An 18159-nucleotide genomic window follows, 5' to 3' on the forward strand; every position below is an offset into this window, starting at 1 on the left:
AGGAGTTAAATATAGAACTGTATAATTTGATATGACGCAGGAAGGTCATGCATTTGAGAGTGAGTGTGGGCTTAACTCTGAATGCAAATTAGAGTGAAATACATTAGGTAAAATTTACATAAAGAGATATGATATTGGTCTCTTGTATTTGAATAATTATGAATAGTAGTTTGTATGGAAGCCCCAGTAACTATATGCTATATTGTAAGGACTTTTCTCTATTCTCATTTAAAAGACATTTTTTTTTGTTTGTTTGTTTTTTGTTTGGTTTTTTTACTTTTGATTTTTAATAGAATCTGTAGAACACTTCCTGAACTGGATGCGCTGAAATAAATTCCATAAAGAATTAAACAATACAATTGATCCTTTTTACCTTTCAAGTATCTAAAATAGCTACTATCCATTGTATTTAATATTTAATTAGAAGACACACAAAATGCATTTTTTCCAAGTACATTTATATGCTCTGCTATGCTGCAGAGGGTTAAGGAGGGACAGGGCAGATGCAGGAGCAGAGTGAGACTTGAACAGTGCGTGCTGTTCTCAGACTCTCTGAGGTGTTTACTGCTGTTATTTATGTGCTCTCTGCTTCAATAATGCAACACACTGTGGGCCATTATATTGATAAAGGTAGAGCCCGGATACAGTTGGATCAATAAGCTATTTGTGCTTCTGTTTGTGGATTTATTTGTATTGTTATCCATTTGTTCCACTGATGCCTCCTTTTACATATATGTTGACTTGTTAGTTAAGAGTCATTTACTTATTTTTGGTGAAGCTCAGGGTGACTGCAGTTGTGATATTGATTTTTATTTTATTTTTATTTTTTTAAACAGAAAACAAGAAAAAACACAAGCAAGATTTCGTTGATTCTTAACTTCAAAACATTTTTTAACTTTCTCGGTTATAACATGCCAATTATTATCCACTGACATAAATTATAGTTTCAGGTTGCCCACACATTGATTCATGTTGCTAACTAAAAATCCCCACTTAGTTTAAGGGACAGGTGTCAAATGCCTCTAAAAGTGTCAATTTTCCTGATTGGTTGGACACACCTTCATTCCCATAACAGCTCTTCTATTATTATCACCAGTAACTGTGATGAGCTCATTTCCCCCGAGTAACACGTCTCCTCATTACTGCGCCTCACCCCTGCATGGCCTTCACTGCAGTGCCTTTGTCCCGGGACACTTGTATAACACGCACATCATGAGATCACGAGACTGCAGGACTTTTTGCTTCAGATTTTTCTCATTTCTAGCCCTCTGTCACATCCCTCCATCTTGCCCGGGTGTAGTTTGCACTAAGCCCACGACACACAAGTGCGAAGTCATTCTGAACACCTAAATCAGAGTCGCGCACTGGTCGTGGCCTGTGCAGGGGTTACATAATGACTGCTGATAGCCAGAACACGGCATGATGGGAAGTGAGTCAGTTGCTTTGCTGAGCTGGAAGTTTATCTATTATTCAGGTACTGTGCCCTCAAGCCTACTCCCTCATGCCCATCCTCCAGGACAGGACTCTGAGAGAGACTGGCTGCGTTACAAGTGAGTGTCTATCATTATGACGGACAGGAGAGAGCATGAGTTGGACAAACAGTTAGTTCAGCTGATATATTATTTAACATTAATATATCCGCTCATTCTGTATATAACTAATCAAACTTATACAGTATCAGAGCATACAGAGAAATCATTCAGGCACAGATGTCCACAATCCAGTATTCTCTGTATGGGCATCAGGTTTAAACCCAAGTGTGGTCCATGTACCACTGATGGTTTATGAGCTGGTTTTGTTACACTACTCCTCTTTAATTCTGTTGTTAACCACGTCATTTTATCTGCTCATAAATTTTTTCCTTCTTTGGGTTAGTCCTTTTTTACACCTGTATTACCCCCATAGTTCTTCTATAGTTTTGTTATAGACCTGGTTTAGTTCTGGTGCTACTCGGAAGGTTAATGATTTTATAGATTCTACTTGGTGAAAAGATTGAACTAAACCACTGGTTTGGTTCATATGCAATGCAAAAGTACAAACATTGACAAAAAGCATAAACACATTCAATTTTTTCCTTTCCTGTTGAATCATCTGATACAACTCCTCTGCACAAACACCAAAACAGCCTCCATTTAATTTTTAGCTTTTTACATCAAATATATTCATTTTTATGTAATTCGTGTTAACATCCATCTACTGCTATTTCAAACAGTGCAGTACATTTAAACCTGGTAAAGTTGAGGTCCAACTGCATGCCTCTCTTAATTAATAATAAATTAATGATAAAATGTTAGTGTGTATAGATTTTCCAGAAGTATCTATAGTGTTGTTTCATCACAGCAGCTTCATCCTGCATTAGTCTAAGGATCCATTAAGAAGCAGCCTCTTCTCTGCCGTTATGAGTTTCAGTGATTATCAGTGGTTGTCCTGAGGTCCAAAGGAAGAGGTTATGTAAGGCAATTAGACTCGCCCACCGCTGGGCATTATGGGCTTTGTGGTGCTGACAAAGAACTACATATGTCTTCTCTTTGTCACTGTTTACTCTTTATATGTGCTTTGTAAGACCTTCCAACAATGAAGGAGTGTTGACTCAGTTGCTGTCTCGATTATTAAACAGTACAAGTGAGAGTTAAATGTGGCTTACTTTATGCAAATAAATATATGTCTGGGTAAATATGTTAGTGACTTTAAAAAGCAGAATCACTACGATCTTCGCAATGTATTCACTTCTTAATTTTACAGTTGATCACAGTTATGTCAACATACAGCACAGTGTTGATGGGTCCTTGGGCAAGATACTTCACTCACATTGCAAGTATATTTGTTAATTGCTAGGTTTAGTTTTAAGAATTGCACACTTTTTATTGTAGTTTCAAACATCATTCTGGTAAACAGATAGATAGATAACATACAGAACCACATCCTGTCTTTTTCCATGTTAGATTTCACCCCCTTGCTCTTGTTTAGACTGACTGCACACCAGGTCTTGCCCTGTGAGCTGTCTGTGCCCAGAGTGTCATTACTGCAGAGAAAGAGAGAGAAAGTGTGGCAGCGATCATGGCCCGGCTGTAAATTAAATAGATGTGTTTCCTGTCTGTGTCTCTGTAATAATCTCAGTGCTTTGAGGAGAGCCTGTGGTGAGCTCGGAGGGATTTAAAGAGTGGAAATGTCTCTACAGTAATCACCCTGTGCTGCTCTCTGTGTGTGCACATATTTAAGAGGACATGTGGGGACTCAAACCCATTCAGACGCTCAATAGGTCTGAGATTAGAGTAGTACTTGTATTAATGAGTCTATATTACTCTATTTTCTGAACTATGCTATAATGCTGTTTCCTCATTTTGTTTCATTAACGCATTTAACAAAAACCCTGCAAATTTAGGCTGAGTTCTCTTCTCACACCAAAAACAGTCTGTTCCACCTTGTGATTGTGTTGTGCATTAATACAGGAAGTGCTCCACTATTTAACTCCATACACCTTCACTAGAATAATTTGGATGCCAATCTCTACTGACCTAAAGGTAAAATGTAGCTGTTAACTTGAAAAATACCACTACATGACATCACATGACATCGCATTAAGAGCTTTGAAGATTTAGGATTCCTCAAACATGTGTGAGAAAGAAAGCACAACTCCGGGTATGTTTTTGATGCCCACTTTGTGCAAGTTGATGACCACTTTGTGTAATACAGAATCTTTAAGTTCAGTATATGCTTAATTTATTTGAGCTTTTCCCATGATATACAGGATATTCCTTGGTCCCACCACTTGACATAATGTTGTAGTAATCAAGGAAGCGCTTATCCATGTTTTTAAAATCCATTTATATTCATCAGACCAGTTTTTATCATGTTACCATTTAAATTGCCGTTGTTTAATTTAATTTATTGTGCATTATTGTGAAGTTATATAATGAGAAATACTTAAATGATTTATTTAAAATTAATCATCTGATTGTTAGGGTTTGAGTCAAAGAAGTAAGCCTGGTTTGATGATGTCCCCACAATACAAGTGCGTATAAGGAAAGGTGTGTTTTTCTTTTCTGGGCAGTAAAGGTCCCCATTATGTAAATGTGTTGTTATTAGATAAACAAGAGGTTAGTTTAAGGTTGGTTAAGGATAGGATTTAGGATAAGGTTAGGCAATCAGTTTTGAATAGGATCAGATATGAAAGTGTGAGCAAGAGAAGAGAAAGAGAGAGAAGGAGGGAGGCATAAAAAGGGAGGGAGGCGAGTGTTTTTCTGGTAAATGGCCCTCTAATGCACCATCATTATTACAGCTCCATCCGGTGTGTGTGCTGTCATAGCGATGCTGCTGAGTGACAAAAGAACAAACCCATTTGGGCCCAGTTCTCACGAGCACTTAACTTTCACCTTTAAACTTTTGAGCAAATGCTGATGGATTTACGTATCTGTGAATGTGAATCTGGTTGAATCCGAGGAATGCTTTGTTTTTTGAAGTCACTAATGGAGACACTTTGTTGCTTGATTGCATCCAGTATCATTTATTTTTTACAATGGAACTGTACTAGACTGGTTTCTAAAGCATATTAATTGAACTGGTAGAATAATGCAGGGGTTCCAAAACCTCTTTTAGACCAGGACCCCACAAAATAACCATTCCACCAACTATGGACCCCGACTCTGGTATGAACTGAATGCTAAATGGAAACAAAAACATGTTAAATCAGGATTTATTGTATATTGATGATATTGTTTATTTGAATAGTTTATTGTGTTATTAGACATAATTTAACAAAGTCAGTCATCATTTGCCTCAAGATCTCCACTTAGGGACTCGTCAGGATAACAGAATATAATAGACCACTGTGAACCATGATGAAAAAACATAAGCACTGGCCTTATTTAAAGCAAGTCATGGTATAAATAATTAAGTATAGATTTACATTAGTTCATCTATGCAGAAGTTTACATTATCTGATTATACTGTTTGCTGTCTTGTATTGCCCTCTCATTGACATGTAGAGACCATGGACGCAGTCACAACATGCCTTTCTTTAGTCTGATGGGTATGAGCTCAGTTGATTTTTACACTTGTGTGAGCCCTGACAGCTGTTTGCATTATTAACAGTGCCGCAGCATCTGTGGATGGCTCAGCCTCCTCCTCTCTCCTCACTGCCCTCACGCACAGCTCTAAAGAGGACACGAGACACGCCTTGCAAACTATATCACCACCATATCAGTTTAACTCTGGGATATTGTTATATTATATATTTTTACTATTTTTATATTTTATTTTATATTATATTAGAAATATGTTCACTTCATCTTAACAAAACGTTTATCTTAACAAAAAGTTTTAAAAGCTCATAGCCTAAAAGCACAAATTAAAATTAAAAACATGTTTTTTTCTGGTATTTAGTGTAAAACAACAACACATGGATCATTATTTTACTTTTTGTTAATTGTGAACCACAATACAGATCTAAAACTACTTAAACAGGTCAGCTGATGTTTTGTTCAAAACTGCAGAATTGAGGGGCCCCGGCCACTTTTGGCATTAACGTGTTTTCATTTTTGAGAAATGTGTCGTTTTGATCCCTTAGCTTAATGCATGAAATGGAGTCTAAATTTGTTGAAAAATCACAAGTACAAAGATGAGGATGAAAACCAAATTTTTAATGGTTAAGAGTAAATTTAACCATATTTGTATCTATTCCACTTAAATCAAGTGTTCATTTTATTGCAAAAAGGTTGAATATTTTCCTATATGAAGGATTGATTTGTTTAGCAGCTGCGTAATTTCTGCTCTTTACTTTGGTGTTTGGTGTTCTCATGAATATGTATGCTGTGACTGTATCACTCATTTGTCACTAGGCAAATTGACATTATTTTGACTTAATTTATTTTTAAGCCTTAAAGTCTGACAGGGCTCAAATCAGTGAACTTGACATTGAATTATATTTCCACCTCTTTATGGCACACAATTATCAAATTAACATATTATTAATTAACACATTAACTATATTCACCCTGAAATAAAACATTGTTTTCTTTGTTTAAAAACATATATATGGAGGTCACTTCCACCTTATACATTTGCAGCAGACAAATGTGCTGGGCTCATGTTAAAACTGCTGATCCAAGCACCATTCACAAAGTACATATCTGGTGCTGTGTTGGAGGTGACGATATGAGTTGAGTTTGAGATGTGATGCATAGAGCAGCTGCAGGCCTGACTCATCATGTGCCGCTGACTTTATAACTGTCATTTATCACCATTTATGTCTTCAGTTTGCAACTTGTGTCTGTCAATGAGTAATTATTAATCAAGTGTAAAGAAATAAGCACTTAAGCACTTGAAAATATAATATAGACGCAAAAACTGTTTCATCGGCCTACTGCATTTGTCAATCTCAGCATCACAAAAGGCTTCCATTTATTATTTATTGAAAAAGAATCTGAAAGCATTTTGAAAAAGTCTTAGTAGTACAGTATACCAACTCTGAAATGTGGAAAAACAGCAACAATAAAATAAATATTTCTCTGTAGATGTAGGCCTGTCACAGTAATTATTATATCAATTTCAATATATGATAGAACAGTATTTTTTTGGCTCAAGTGGAGAATGTTTTTTTTTTATTTTTTGTAGTACACAATAAGATTTTAACTGTAGAGGGTCAGAGATAACTCAGTATAACTACCAAAAAACAACTACTTAAGTGTTTCATTGTGGTGTTTATTCAAAAATATTGTACATTTAGACAGGCTTTAATGAGATTCTTCTGCTTTAAAGTTGTGCCATGGGCATAACATGGTTTGAATATTATCATTTATTGGGATATTTTCTGATGCAATATATCACTCTTCAAGTGTACTTTCATGACACGCCTCTTTTTAGTTAACTTGACTACATCTGTTTGTCCTTTTGAGCTACGGACAGACCAAGGTCATATTCTCCTGCCTCACAAACACCTCAGTAACATCCTGGATATGAACAAGAACAAGAAAATTAGTATACATGATCTTATTTTAAGTATGATTTCATACTTATTTTAAGTATGATTTCATACATGGTTTGAAATTATAAATAAAAGCCATAAAAATAATTCTATAGTTGTGGTTGGTCAATTAGAGCATCTTAAATCAAGTGCTAGAGGAGGACGAGAGGTCAGGAAGTAAAGTTAGAGATGTGCATAGCAGTAGCACTATGGCCTTGTGAATGATCCTCTCTGGTCTATTTTTAAATCATTTCTGATGTTTTTGAGGTTATTGTGCTTCCCCAGGAGGACAGAGCTGGCTGTCAGCAGAGCAGACCATGACACAGCCAGAGCTCACACACCATTTCTGGACAAAAGAGAAACTTTGACAAACTAGTGTGCAAATAAAAATTCTATAGTAACTTGTGGAGTATTACTATTACCAATATGATATTGATGTCCAGAATCTTCCAAAAATGTCCTAAAGGTTATTAAATTTACTACTACAACATTTTCATGAAAATATATTCAAGGTCACCTTGAAAGTTCCCCTGACCCTGTTTGGGAAACACTGGCCTAGGTTCAGTCTAAGTAACCATGACTCAGTTGATTTGTAGATGTGGCCATGTGCATATATATTACGTGTCCTGTTTCATCTCCCCTCCATGAGTCTACCCAGAAGCTGTTCTAATCACAGAGCTGTGACCTTCAGGTGCAGCTGGTCTCTGGAGCGTTGTGGGAGGATCAAATCAGAGTGGAGCTGAAGGTCCTGTACCACCAGTCCACACATTTAAGACAATTATTGACTCATGTGCTGCATGGACAATGATGAAGTTATAAAAAGATGTTTATTCTGTGCAATAAGCTATCTGTTCTTTGCGTAAGAAAGAGGCACAAACCATCACTACTCCACTTTACCTCATTCTACAAAAAATAGGGATGACACCACCGTACCCAGATTCCTCCTTGTTGAATTTACGTTTTGGTGGGCAGGTTCAGCCCTAATTTAAAACTGAAAGAGTACTGTTTCTTGTGGTACTTAAAAGGCCAAATATTGTCATATATGATATTTGCTGATTGCAAATAAGTTTTATTTGTATTAAAATTTTTATTTCAGCATTTTTATAGTGACACTTGATGCCTTAAATTCTGCTGATGTTGAACAATAATCTCAGTATCAGGTCATGTAGCAGTGCACATGAGTGTGAATGCAGCGGTCCCCAGGCGCATGGTGCCGGGGCTTGACGTCAGCGGTGACCGCTAAGCACAGTGCGTCAAAGCGTCTCAACTATACGCACTAGCAAACAAACACAATAATATTTAGTCAGGCACCACTGCCGCTCCTTCACCACAGTGGCGCTTAGCAGGAGAAAAATACCTTGACTATTGATTCGTCTCAAATAATCCACGCTTTTGGCAGTAAAATGCAGGAAATCTGATTGAGACGATAATTTAATGTGTCTAAAAGATTAAAAGAAAAACATAACAGATAGTCCTTGAAATGAAAAGATCAATCTTAAACCATGAATAAATGAGCTGAAAGACGCTTGCAGTTAGAGTGCAGATGCTTGGCAAATGTGAGAGTTCCCCCTACTGGACACATGTGGGTTACAGCGTGTAATTAAACTCTGCTCTGACGCCAACTTGTAATACTGGAGACAAGGAAGCCACATGAAAACTGTCACTGGCAATGTCTCCATCATCATGTCACAGTTTTCTCTTTCATACAGTTTCTCTTTTTCATGGGTTTCATAATTATGAAAATAATACCTTTACAGTTATCTATTAACAATTTTAAACAGAATGTAAAAAAGATATAATACAAAAAATGTTGCATATAACAAAGAAGATGAAACCCATTAACTGCAAATAAATGTTGAGTGAATGTGACAGAAGATACTCTAGTTCTTATTTGTCTTTATTTTACAGCTTCTATCAGTTGTATAAAAAAAGCATAAAACATTTTCTGCATCTGTAGAATGTTTTTTTGTTTGTTTGTTTTTTTTTATAATCATTATTATTATGAAAATGGACAAAATGGGCAAAATGCAGAATGTGTACTGACTCTGTGTATGCCTTGTAGACCATGTTTTGTGTAGGTAAGCAAGCAGCAAATCATATTAATTTCATGCTATGAATAGATTAAATTACCTCAAATCATGTCATATTCTGTAGGTAGTGGCGTAAAAAGGGGGTTGGGAGTATTTAGAGCAGTTTGGGGGGGGGGGGTCTACACACATAATCCACGAGCTGATGAACCTGAGGAGTGTATCGCCATGGAAACCTTTGTATCTCTGCCCTGTGATTGGCTGCCATCTGCGAGTGGTAGTCTCATCTATGTCTGACATTATCCAACACTCGAGACATGGAGCCAGTCATGGGACCCTTTACCACAAGAATATCCTTGTTTTACATCGCCCTACTTAATTACACAACACACACGACCTTTGCCCCCAAGGAGAGGGCCACCACTTATCACAGGCTGGGTTTTAGTGCAGAGACTGACCAAAATACTGCCCATTGTAAAATGAGTGTTATCTGTTAAATTAGATATTAGATAAAGCTTTTGGCATTTGACTGTAAACATACTGTTCATTTGGATTTATCTTAGGGAGTTTCCATTCATATCCCTTCAGCACTTTATTACTAGCCACAAATACGTCATGGTTTTATGTCAGGCACTGGATAAAATACAGGGAAATGTTGGTACCTCGCTTTAACCTTCAGAAGACAAGCTGAAATCCAATGGGAGCTACATTTCTACCTCACTGCAGTATTCCCAATGGGGCACTGTATATTCAGGTCCAGACTAACCACAAACAATAACACTGTTGTTTTAGGGCCATCCGCTCCTGTCTGTTCCTCTGCGTCACATGAGCAGCTCTGGAACAGCAGTGGCAGGGCCTGAGCGAGCAGGTGAATGTCAGTTAACCTTTGTGTATGTGGATGGCACCACTGTAATCAGATCAATACTCGATCATGTGCTCAGTTTGCTGGTAAATTAGTACATACAAATGTTTCTCTTGTAGCAAACCATCACAAATATTCTCTAGATCTATCTTTAAGGCCATTTGAAATCTACTGCCAATTGGGTATGCATTGAAAAAAGCTCATGTGAAGTAAAGAACTGTGAAAAACCTTTACTTGGGTATGCTGAAATTGTTAGGTATACTTAAATGTAACTGAATAAAGTGCTGAACAAAATTATAATTGCAAATTTACAGCAAAATCAACTCCACTGCCGTAAAATATAAGATGACTGTGAATACTGTCAAAGTCACATCACTTCTCCTAATTAATTATTTGCTCTTATTTTAGACAGCTTTAGGTCTTTTCTGTAGTCTTTGAGTTCTTGTTTAAGTTTGTCTTCCACAGTTAGCCTGCTTTTCTGGTGGATCTAGCCTTAATTGTCTGTTAAAGCTGAATAATTCATAGCTGGATCTATATTCACACTGCCAATTACTTGTGCCATGTGACATTATGAAAAATTATACGTAACTCTATAGAACCCACAGTATGTTTTTGACACATTGCCAAGTATTGTGTCTCTGTATTGTGTATGCTAAATAATTGTATATTTGCTGTCTATGGTTATCACAGTGGCATTCTGTATGTTTATGTTTACATCAATGAGGAGTTTGTTATTTCTCATCTTTCCCTGAGGTTGCCCTTTTGCAGATAGTTATCAGGGGTTATAGGGATGGTGGGTAGCAGTGGGGCTGGGGGGCACACAGTTCAAGACGGGGGCAGAAAAATAGGGAAGCTGACGAGAAGATCACCATGGAAACCTTTGTAATTCTCTGCTCTGCGATTGGTCCAGCATCAGACATCAGCTATTTCTGACATTATCCACCACTTGAGACATGAGCGCAGTCAAAAATACCCTCAATATTTACTAAAACGTGGGTGAAATCAGGCAGCGTTTCTGCATGGGAATAGCAGTACTGTAATGGGATCAATACTCGATTATGTGTCCTCTTTGCTTTTTGTTATTAAAAGAGGCAACTCCTGTAGTAATCACATTCTAAGAGTTCTCTAGAAGAATGAATCACTAAAGATGTTTGTTGTCTAACCAAATCTACACAAACCATTTTCCAAACACTGTTGATTACATTTATAGCTACAGAAACTGAATGACTAAGGACAGTGGTTTTCAAACTTTTCACACCAAGACAATATTTGGCTTTTTGAGTGCCGACTGATCAAACGCAGGTCTACTAAATACTTGATTTGGTAGATACTTGGTTTAAAATAGTCCTCAAACAAGATACAAGTTCTAATTGTGATATCATTCAACAGCCATGAGACCAATATAATCCCAAAAGAACAGAAGGCCTTAGCACATTAATTTTATATATATATATATATATATATATATATATATATATATATATATACATACACACACACATATATATATATATATATAAAAGACATATATGCTTAAGTATGTGTGGCACAGTCTTAATAATCTTTGTTTTAAACCAAATATAATCCCTGTAGACTGGAGTGGCCAAAGAGCACTTATTGCATTGTGGAAAGAGATGAGGCAATACATCATAGAGCTGAGAAGAAATCAATAGAATAGACACTTAAAGCAGTTTGTCAAGGTGTGTGCTGCTCCATTTCTAGAATAATAATAGTGAAGTCATATGTCATATTTACATTCTTATATAATATTACATTACATGAGAACAAATCATAATGCACACAAAGACATTGTAGTTCAAAATTAAATTAAAAGCTAAATCAATGTGATGAATTAAAATGAATATATGGACCCTAAGCTAAATTATATTGCATTATGTTTTCAGTTATCACGCTTATATATGATTCATTCATTCAATATTTTCGTTCACACATTTGATAAAAAACGTGGCATTTTCTTAGAACCTGTTTTACCATATACAGTATGTTTGTGGGCTGGACTATTGCAAATCCTAATCTTCACTCATTAACATCAACAAACCAGATTTTTTTTTCTTTGGTTCTCAGCAAATCAATAATCCTTCCGCGTGAGAGGGCTTTCACCGGATAGAGAGAGAGCCAGAGATAGCATAAGACGTAGAAGGCAGCAGCTTGTTGGGCGTTAAGGTGTTTTTGTATTGCTAATTATGTGACAGTTTTGTTGTACGAAGATCTGCTGGGGCCCAGGAGGAGGATGGGAAAAAGGAAACAATATTTTTTTTGAAATACAAGGAGGTGGCACTAAGACCCAGTGGAGAGGACAGAGCCACCCACCCACTGCCCGTGCACGGCTGTCTGCTCCACATCTCAAAAGCTGGAGATCTATAGAAGCTTTCCTTTCAGATTGTCGTATTTGTAAACAGAAATTTCAGTGTAGGATGAGGGCTGTGAGATATTAGGTGGAGATGGGTGGTGATTGGAGAGGCACGGAGCGGTCGGAGCAGGGAGGCGGGAGGAGGTGATGATGAAGGGGCCAGGTGAGGAGGAGACTGTGCAAAGCCCCCCTTCTTTTGGTTTTACTACCGCCCAACCCCACTCCTCTCACAGACAAGACAAGTCAGACCTCTGCTATTACACAGGAGCAGCAACAGGACACTGTCAGGTATGTGCACACAGCAAATGACACCTACTCATCATTTCAGTTTAGCATTTTAGACCAAGCATGTTCATTTTCTTGAGTTAAATGTTTTGTTTGAATAACTGTACACTAAATGCAACTAGTAGAAAGTGTTTTATCCTGAAACAAACAAGAGGCTGTTTTCTTCTGGCAGTAAACACAGTGTCATGTGTATATGATAGGGTCATAAGGTTTCCACTTAGGGATATGTTCTAGTGCAGTAAAATAGTTTTGGCATTAACTTGCTTATAGTTTGTGGAAATTATATGTATTATTATGTAGATGGTAGCATCAAACTGTAAGTGAATAACTACAGAATCTGTACTTGAGGTTTAAGTAATAAACGTTTTGCCTTTGATACTATAATAATATGAGATATAATATACTTAGAAGATCAAGTTGAGGTTTGCAGAGAAAAATATATTTTATTAAAATGCTTTTCTGTTGAGACATTGATAAATAACTGTTGGCTGTATACAATTCCATGTCACTGATTGTGAGGCAACAAATAAACTGTGTCATTGTGTACAAATGAACAATAGAAACAAAGCATGGATGAAAATACTGCAAGTATTATTATTAGTGGTAGCAGTAGTGTTAGTAGTAGTAATACTGATTATTTATTAATATTATTACTTATTTTTATGTGGTTTTAATTCATAATACAAACACTAAAATTGCAATAGTTCTTATCTGGAGGTCATTTATTAGGCAGAAGCTACATTTATTCATCTGACCTAATCTTTGCTGGCCTCTTGACGTATGTGTCCATCAGCTGACTTTTTTGGAACTGTCTGTCACACTTGTGAAATGGAAAACTTGTCCATGAGGGCGGACAGTGTATGGAAATGTACCACACACTGTAGTTCTGACTACATGAGGTTGTGACCATAAACACAACCAACAGGCTCTTCTCTGACAACCAGAATACTATTATGGGAGATGGATAGAGCATGATTGATAGACCAAAGCAGAATTACTATGTGTGTTACAAAACTGGTCCTTGGGGTCAATGACAGATAGGTTTGGAAATGGACAAGATTTAGTTGAACTTGTTTACATTTTATGATTTCAAATGTTGTGTTCTTTGATTACACAACAGTCAAGACATTTATGTGTAAGAGGCAATAGCCAGGTCTTGAATATCATCTAATTGTTGCTATCAAGAACAAGCAGTGGGATGGAGTGGTCTAGCGTACTGAATCAACAGCCATGTATTAATAATGTCAGAAGTCTGTCAAATGTTGTTTTTCAGAATGGACTAAAAAGTGCCGTATCGATTGGTCCATCACTCAGGCAGCGATAATGCTGAGTTTTGCTGTTTATTTCTAATCCAGTTTCCTTCTAGACTCCGTAAGATCAACATATGGTTCACTCTGTGCTTTTAGTTTGTCCCTGGGGCAGCTGCCCTCCAAACACGCATCTGAACATGCAGATGCCTGAATCAGTGAGAGAAGTATGTTTATGTTTTTGTTGGAGAAAAACACAAAAGAAGTCATAGGAGTCAACATTTCTTGCCTGTATAAAATAAGATGAGAGAACTCCTGACCACCACAACCACACCTCTAAACAGAGAAACTTTTTTTTTAAATGTTGCTTGGCTTTTGAAGGGAGAGAACCTACAAGTGTGACTTTTCATTACAGTTGATCAGTAAATCTATCTATGTGTCTAACTATGTTCTGTTTCTTATAGATCTTTAGAGCTGGATGTGTGTCTGTGGGGCTCCGGTCGGTTGGCTTCTCCAGAGATCATCTGCACTGCTCTGGCCTAGATCCAGCTGCCCATGGGCTGCTGCACCCTCTGAGCTTCTCTGCAGCACCCTACTACAGGGGAGGATGGGTGATGGGCCCGTGACACTAAGCAGACTTTTTCATTCCATCCTCTCATGGAGCGTCCCATCACAGCCAGTCACCCCTGGAACACCTCTCTATCCGGGCTACCCTTCCTGCCAGCGCTGCTGCAGACACAGGCAACGCCTAATGGGAGCCAGCCCGTGGTCAGTGGTCCCAGCACTGGAGTGGACCTGAGCCAGTCTTTGGCCCTATGCGCCATGATTATAATGGACGTCCTGGCTGTGGTGGGGAACCTGGCTGTAATGGTGGTGATCAGCCGGACGCCTCAGCTGCGGAAGTTTGCCTTTGTGTTTCACCTGTGTCTGGTGGACCTGGTGGCCGCGCTGGTGCTCCTGCCCATGGGAATGCTCTCTGATCGGGTTGTGGTGAACGAGACCCTGTGCCGCTGCTACCTGTGCCTCTCTGTGTGTCTGGTGAGTGCTGCCATTCTTACCATCTGTGCCATCAACGTGGAACGATACTACTACATTGTGCATCCCATGCGGCACGAGGTGAAGATGACGGTGGGCGTGGTGGTTCTGGTGCTGGTGGTGATCTGGTTGAAAGCAGTGCTCATGTCTGTGCTGCCGCTGCTGGGGTGGCTGTTGCAGGGCGATCAGGGGGCTCCTCTGGACCTTGTCCCTGGTCAGAGACAGTGCTCCCTTCATTGGACAGGTGGCCAACTCACACGTATGCTCTTCATGGACTTCTTTAGTTTTATTTATTTCTTGTGTCCGGTGCTGGTCATCCTAGTGGTGTACTGTAACATGTTTAAAGTGGCTCGTGTGGCTGCCATGCATCACGGCCCACTGCCCACCTGGACAGAGTCATCCCGGCAGCGCTCAGAGTCCGTCAGCAGTCACTCTACCATAGCAGCCAGCCTGAGTGGGACAGGGGAGCGCACCACCCCTCAGAGGATGTTTAGTGGGGGTAAAGCTGCGGTGGTGTTGCTGGCTGTAGGGGGTCAGTTTATATGTTGCTGGCTGCCGTACTTCTCCTTCCACCTGTATTCGGCCACAGTGTCAGCCTCGCCCCATGCCCTGGCCCAGCTGGAGGACGTGGTTACATGGATCGGATATTTCTGCTTCACTTCCAACCCCTTCTTCTACGGCTGCCTGAACAGACAGATCCGGGAGGAGCTGGGCAGACACCTTGCCTGTTTGTTCAAGCGTGCGGGGCGTGGGGAGGCGGAGCAGCTTCCCAGCAGAGAAGCCTCCATCGAGGAGAACTTCCTGCAGTTCCTCCAGGGTACGGGCTGCAGCCTGGAGCCCTGTAACTCCCACAGCAGAGCCAGCCCTGAGCCCGGGACAGAGGGCCCAGTCGAGCCCACGGACTGTACTATCCCAGGGCAGATCTTGGAGGAGACCTCAGAGTTCATTCAGCGACAGCAGCTGAACAATGATATGCACGGATCAGAAAGAGGCTTTAAGACCATTCCTGAACTGTAACCAGTGTACTGTTTGTTAACGACCACTGATACGTTTGGTATATTCCTGTTTTATAAGTAAATGAATACATCTCTTGTTCTGCTCTGACACTGCTGTAATGCTAAACCACAGAACACAGATCCTTCTGTGAAGAATCCTAGTTATGGAGCTCTTCCATGAAACTGAAGCTGCTCCTCCACATACGTATTCTCCTGTCAGACAGCGCACGGCACTGGGCCCTTCTGTTCCACACATCCGGTTATTTAATGTCATGAAGTGTTAAAGCTCAGAGGTCTTTACAGTCATTATGGAGCAGAATCCTTTTACACTGTACACACAAACACAAAGGACCTTTGACAACATACTATTTCCAGTTTTCTGTATGTTGGATTAATGAAATCCTTCACTAGACTTGAACAGCCCTGACCTGACCATCAGCTGTTTGACCTGTTTTGTTTGGACTAAAAATAATCTACAAGAAGTTACTAACTACAATGAGCTTTTCAAAAGGTAAACTGTTAGTGAACTTAATCGGCATATGACAGGTTAGACAAGGTTGGCATAATTAAATAGAACCTTTTTGAAAATCTTGTTTTATCTGGTTTGTCCATTTTGACTAAGTATACTAGTATACTTTGAATTTTGGGTTGGCAGCATGTGACATGTGGACAGACAATTCCATAACATAAATTTTATTTTGTTAAATGAAGCCTGAATTTACAGATGGCTATAGATGTAATTCAGTTGCATATGCAACTGATATTTTTACAACTCAGCAGGACTTCCTTTAATTTTCATCTCATTTTATTCTTCACAAACTGCTACTTATTTTGGTATTATCCCACAAAACTAAGTAGTAATATTTAGAAAAATATTCAAACCTACCATATGCCTTTTAAGGATGCATTCACAAATGCATACAAAATTAGGACTTAGTTTTGAGTAAAACCAGTACTGGGCTAGATCACACAGTAACTAAATCAGAGCTAGAACGGGACCGAACCATGTCTACATCTGGACTAAACTGTGCCCAAACCAGGACCAAACCAAAAAGTGGCCCTCAAATTCATGCAGGAGTGTTTTTCTACACAAAATACCCCATTCTAATTTTTACAGCCTCCAATGGGATCATTTTTCTGTTGGCACTGGAGGCACACAGCATGTATTTACCCGATTCCAGGAACATTATTATCATGTTTATCTGGTCTTGTGATTATCACCTACACTCCGAATTCAGCTCACATTAGGAAGCTCGTGATTTCGCCACATTTTACCCTTAAAGACAAACAATGTGACTGCGGTTTCATTTTTATGGCAGGGCTGGTTTAAAAGACCTTTTGGAGTTATAAAAACAACCTTCACAGAACAAAAGTAGTTGTGTTAGGCTGGTACAAAACGTGGCAGGGAGTGGATGGGCCCTGCTATGTCTGCCTGTTTACACGTAAATACGGCACAAGTGTGAGTGTAAACATGAAGGTTTGTTGTGGCTACATGCGGCACAGGTGTAACACTGCTTATACATGTAGAGCTTATGCCGTTGGCCTATTTCAGGGCACCAAAAATGTATAGAATTTTAAACTAGTGTTGTCATTATACTAAAATTTCAAACTTGATTTTAATACACTTGATACTGATTCTCTTTTATAGACAATAGACTTCGATACAAAAATAATATTCCTTAGATTACTATGTGGCACTAGTTTTGAAAAGTTCAGGATCATTCTAAGATCATTAAGAAAGGTACAATTTTGTCCTGTTAATGTGATTTTTTTGTATCGAATCATGTTCAGTCTGGTTTCAGCACCAGTTTTAGTATTGATACTTTTGACAACCCTATTTTAAACTAACAAATATAGTATTATAGTAAATTTAAATATGACAAGGTGTCATCTGATACATAAATATTAACCAGGTCTGACCAGGACTATGGAGGCCTAAATCTTCTTCACATCATATCTTTATTGGGGCAATGATTTCAACTTTTCCTTGCCAAATGCTGCTTCTCTCATCTCAGGTGGAAAACAATTTGCACAAGTCTTATAACTTATGATGTGATGAAACAAAAACAACATTGTAAAACATTTATGGACTAAACCACTTTTCCTTCATCTATTTTGGATTCTCACCGGACTCCCCTGGCAGGATCACAAGACAAGAACACATGGCATAAAAAAGAGACCTAACATTCGCTGGGAGTTAAAACCATAAAGGCCTCTTTGTCAGGGCAGTACTTTATGTTCCTAAATATTCTCACACAATTGTCATATCTTTTTGAAAAGCAGTTACAGCCTACCAATCTTGTACAATATGATAAGAAAGGCACTAATAAAACTGCACTGTTTTGTATACAAAATCCAGATTAAACTAATTTCTAT

The 18159-nt window shown here is 38.6% G+C and overlaps 1 protein-coding gene across 1 annotated transcript; it reads left to right on the forward strand.

Moving 5' to 3' along the window:
- The first annotated feature begins 12463 nt into the window (after positions 1-12463).
- Positions 12464-16116, forward strand: gpr61 (G protein-coupled receptor 61). The gene is made up of 2 exons (XM_020929959.2): positions 12464-12509; positions 14218-16116. Exon 2 carries the CDS (start codon positions 14411-14413, stop codon positions 15803-15805), a length of 1395 nt encoding a protein of 464 aa, XP_020785618.1. The 5' UTR covers positions 12464-12509; positions 14218-14410; the 3' UTR covers positions 15806-16116.
- The last annotated feature ends 2043 nt before the right edge of the window (positions 16117-18159 follow it).

Source organism: Boleophthalmus pectinirostris, unplaced genomic scaffold, assembly GCF_026225935.1.
Source record: "Boleophthalmus pectinirostris isolate CB_2022bp ecotype Guang Dong unplaced genomic scaffold, ASM2622593v1 HiC_scaffold_8, whole genome shotgun sequence".
Lineage (NCBI taxonomy): Eukaryota > Metazoa > Chordata > Actinopteri > Gobiiformes > Gobiidae > Boleophthalmus > Boleophthalmus pectinirostris.

Excerpts from the sequence above, each read along its gene's own strand:
- gpr61 (XM_020929959.2), top strand. The coding sequence starts at position 14,411 with ATGGAGCGTCCCATCACAGCCAGTCACCCCTGGAACACCTCTCTATCC.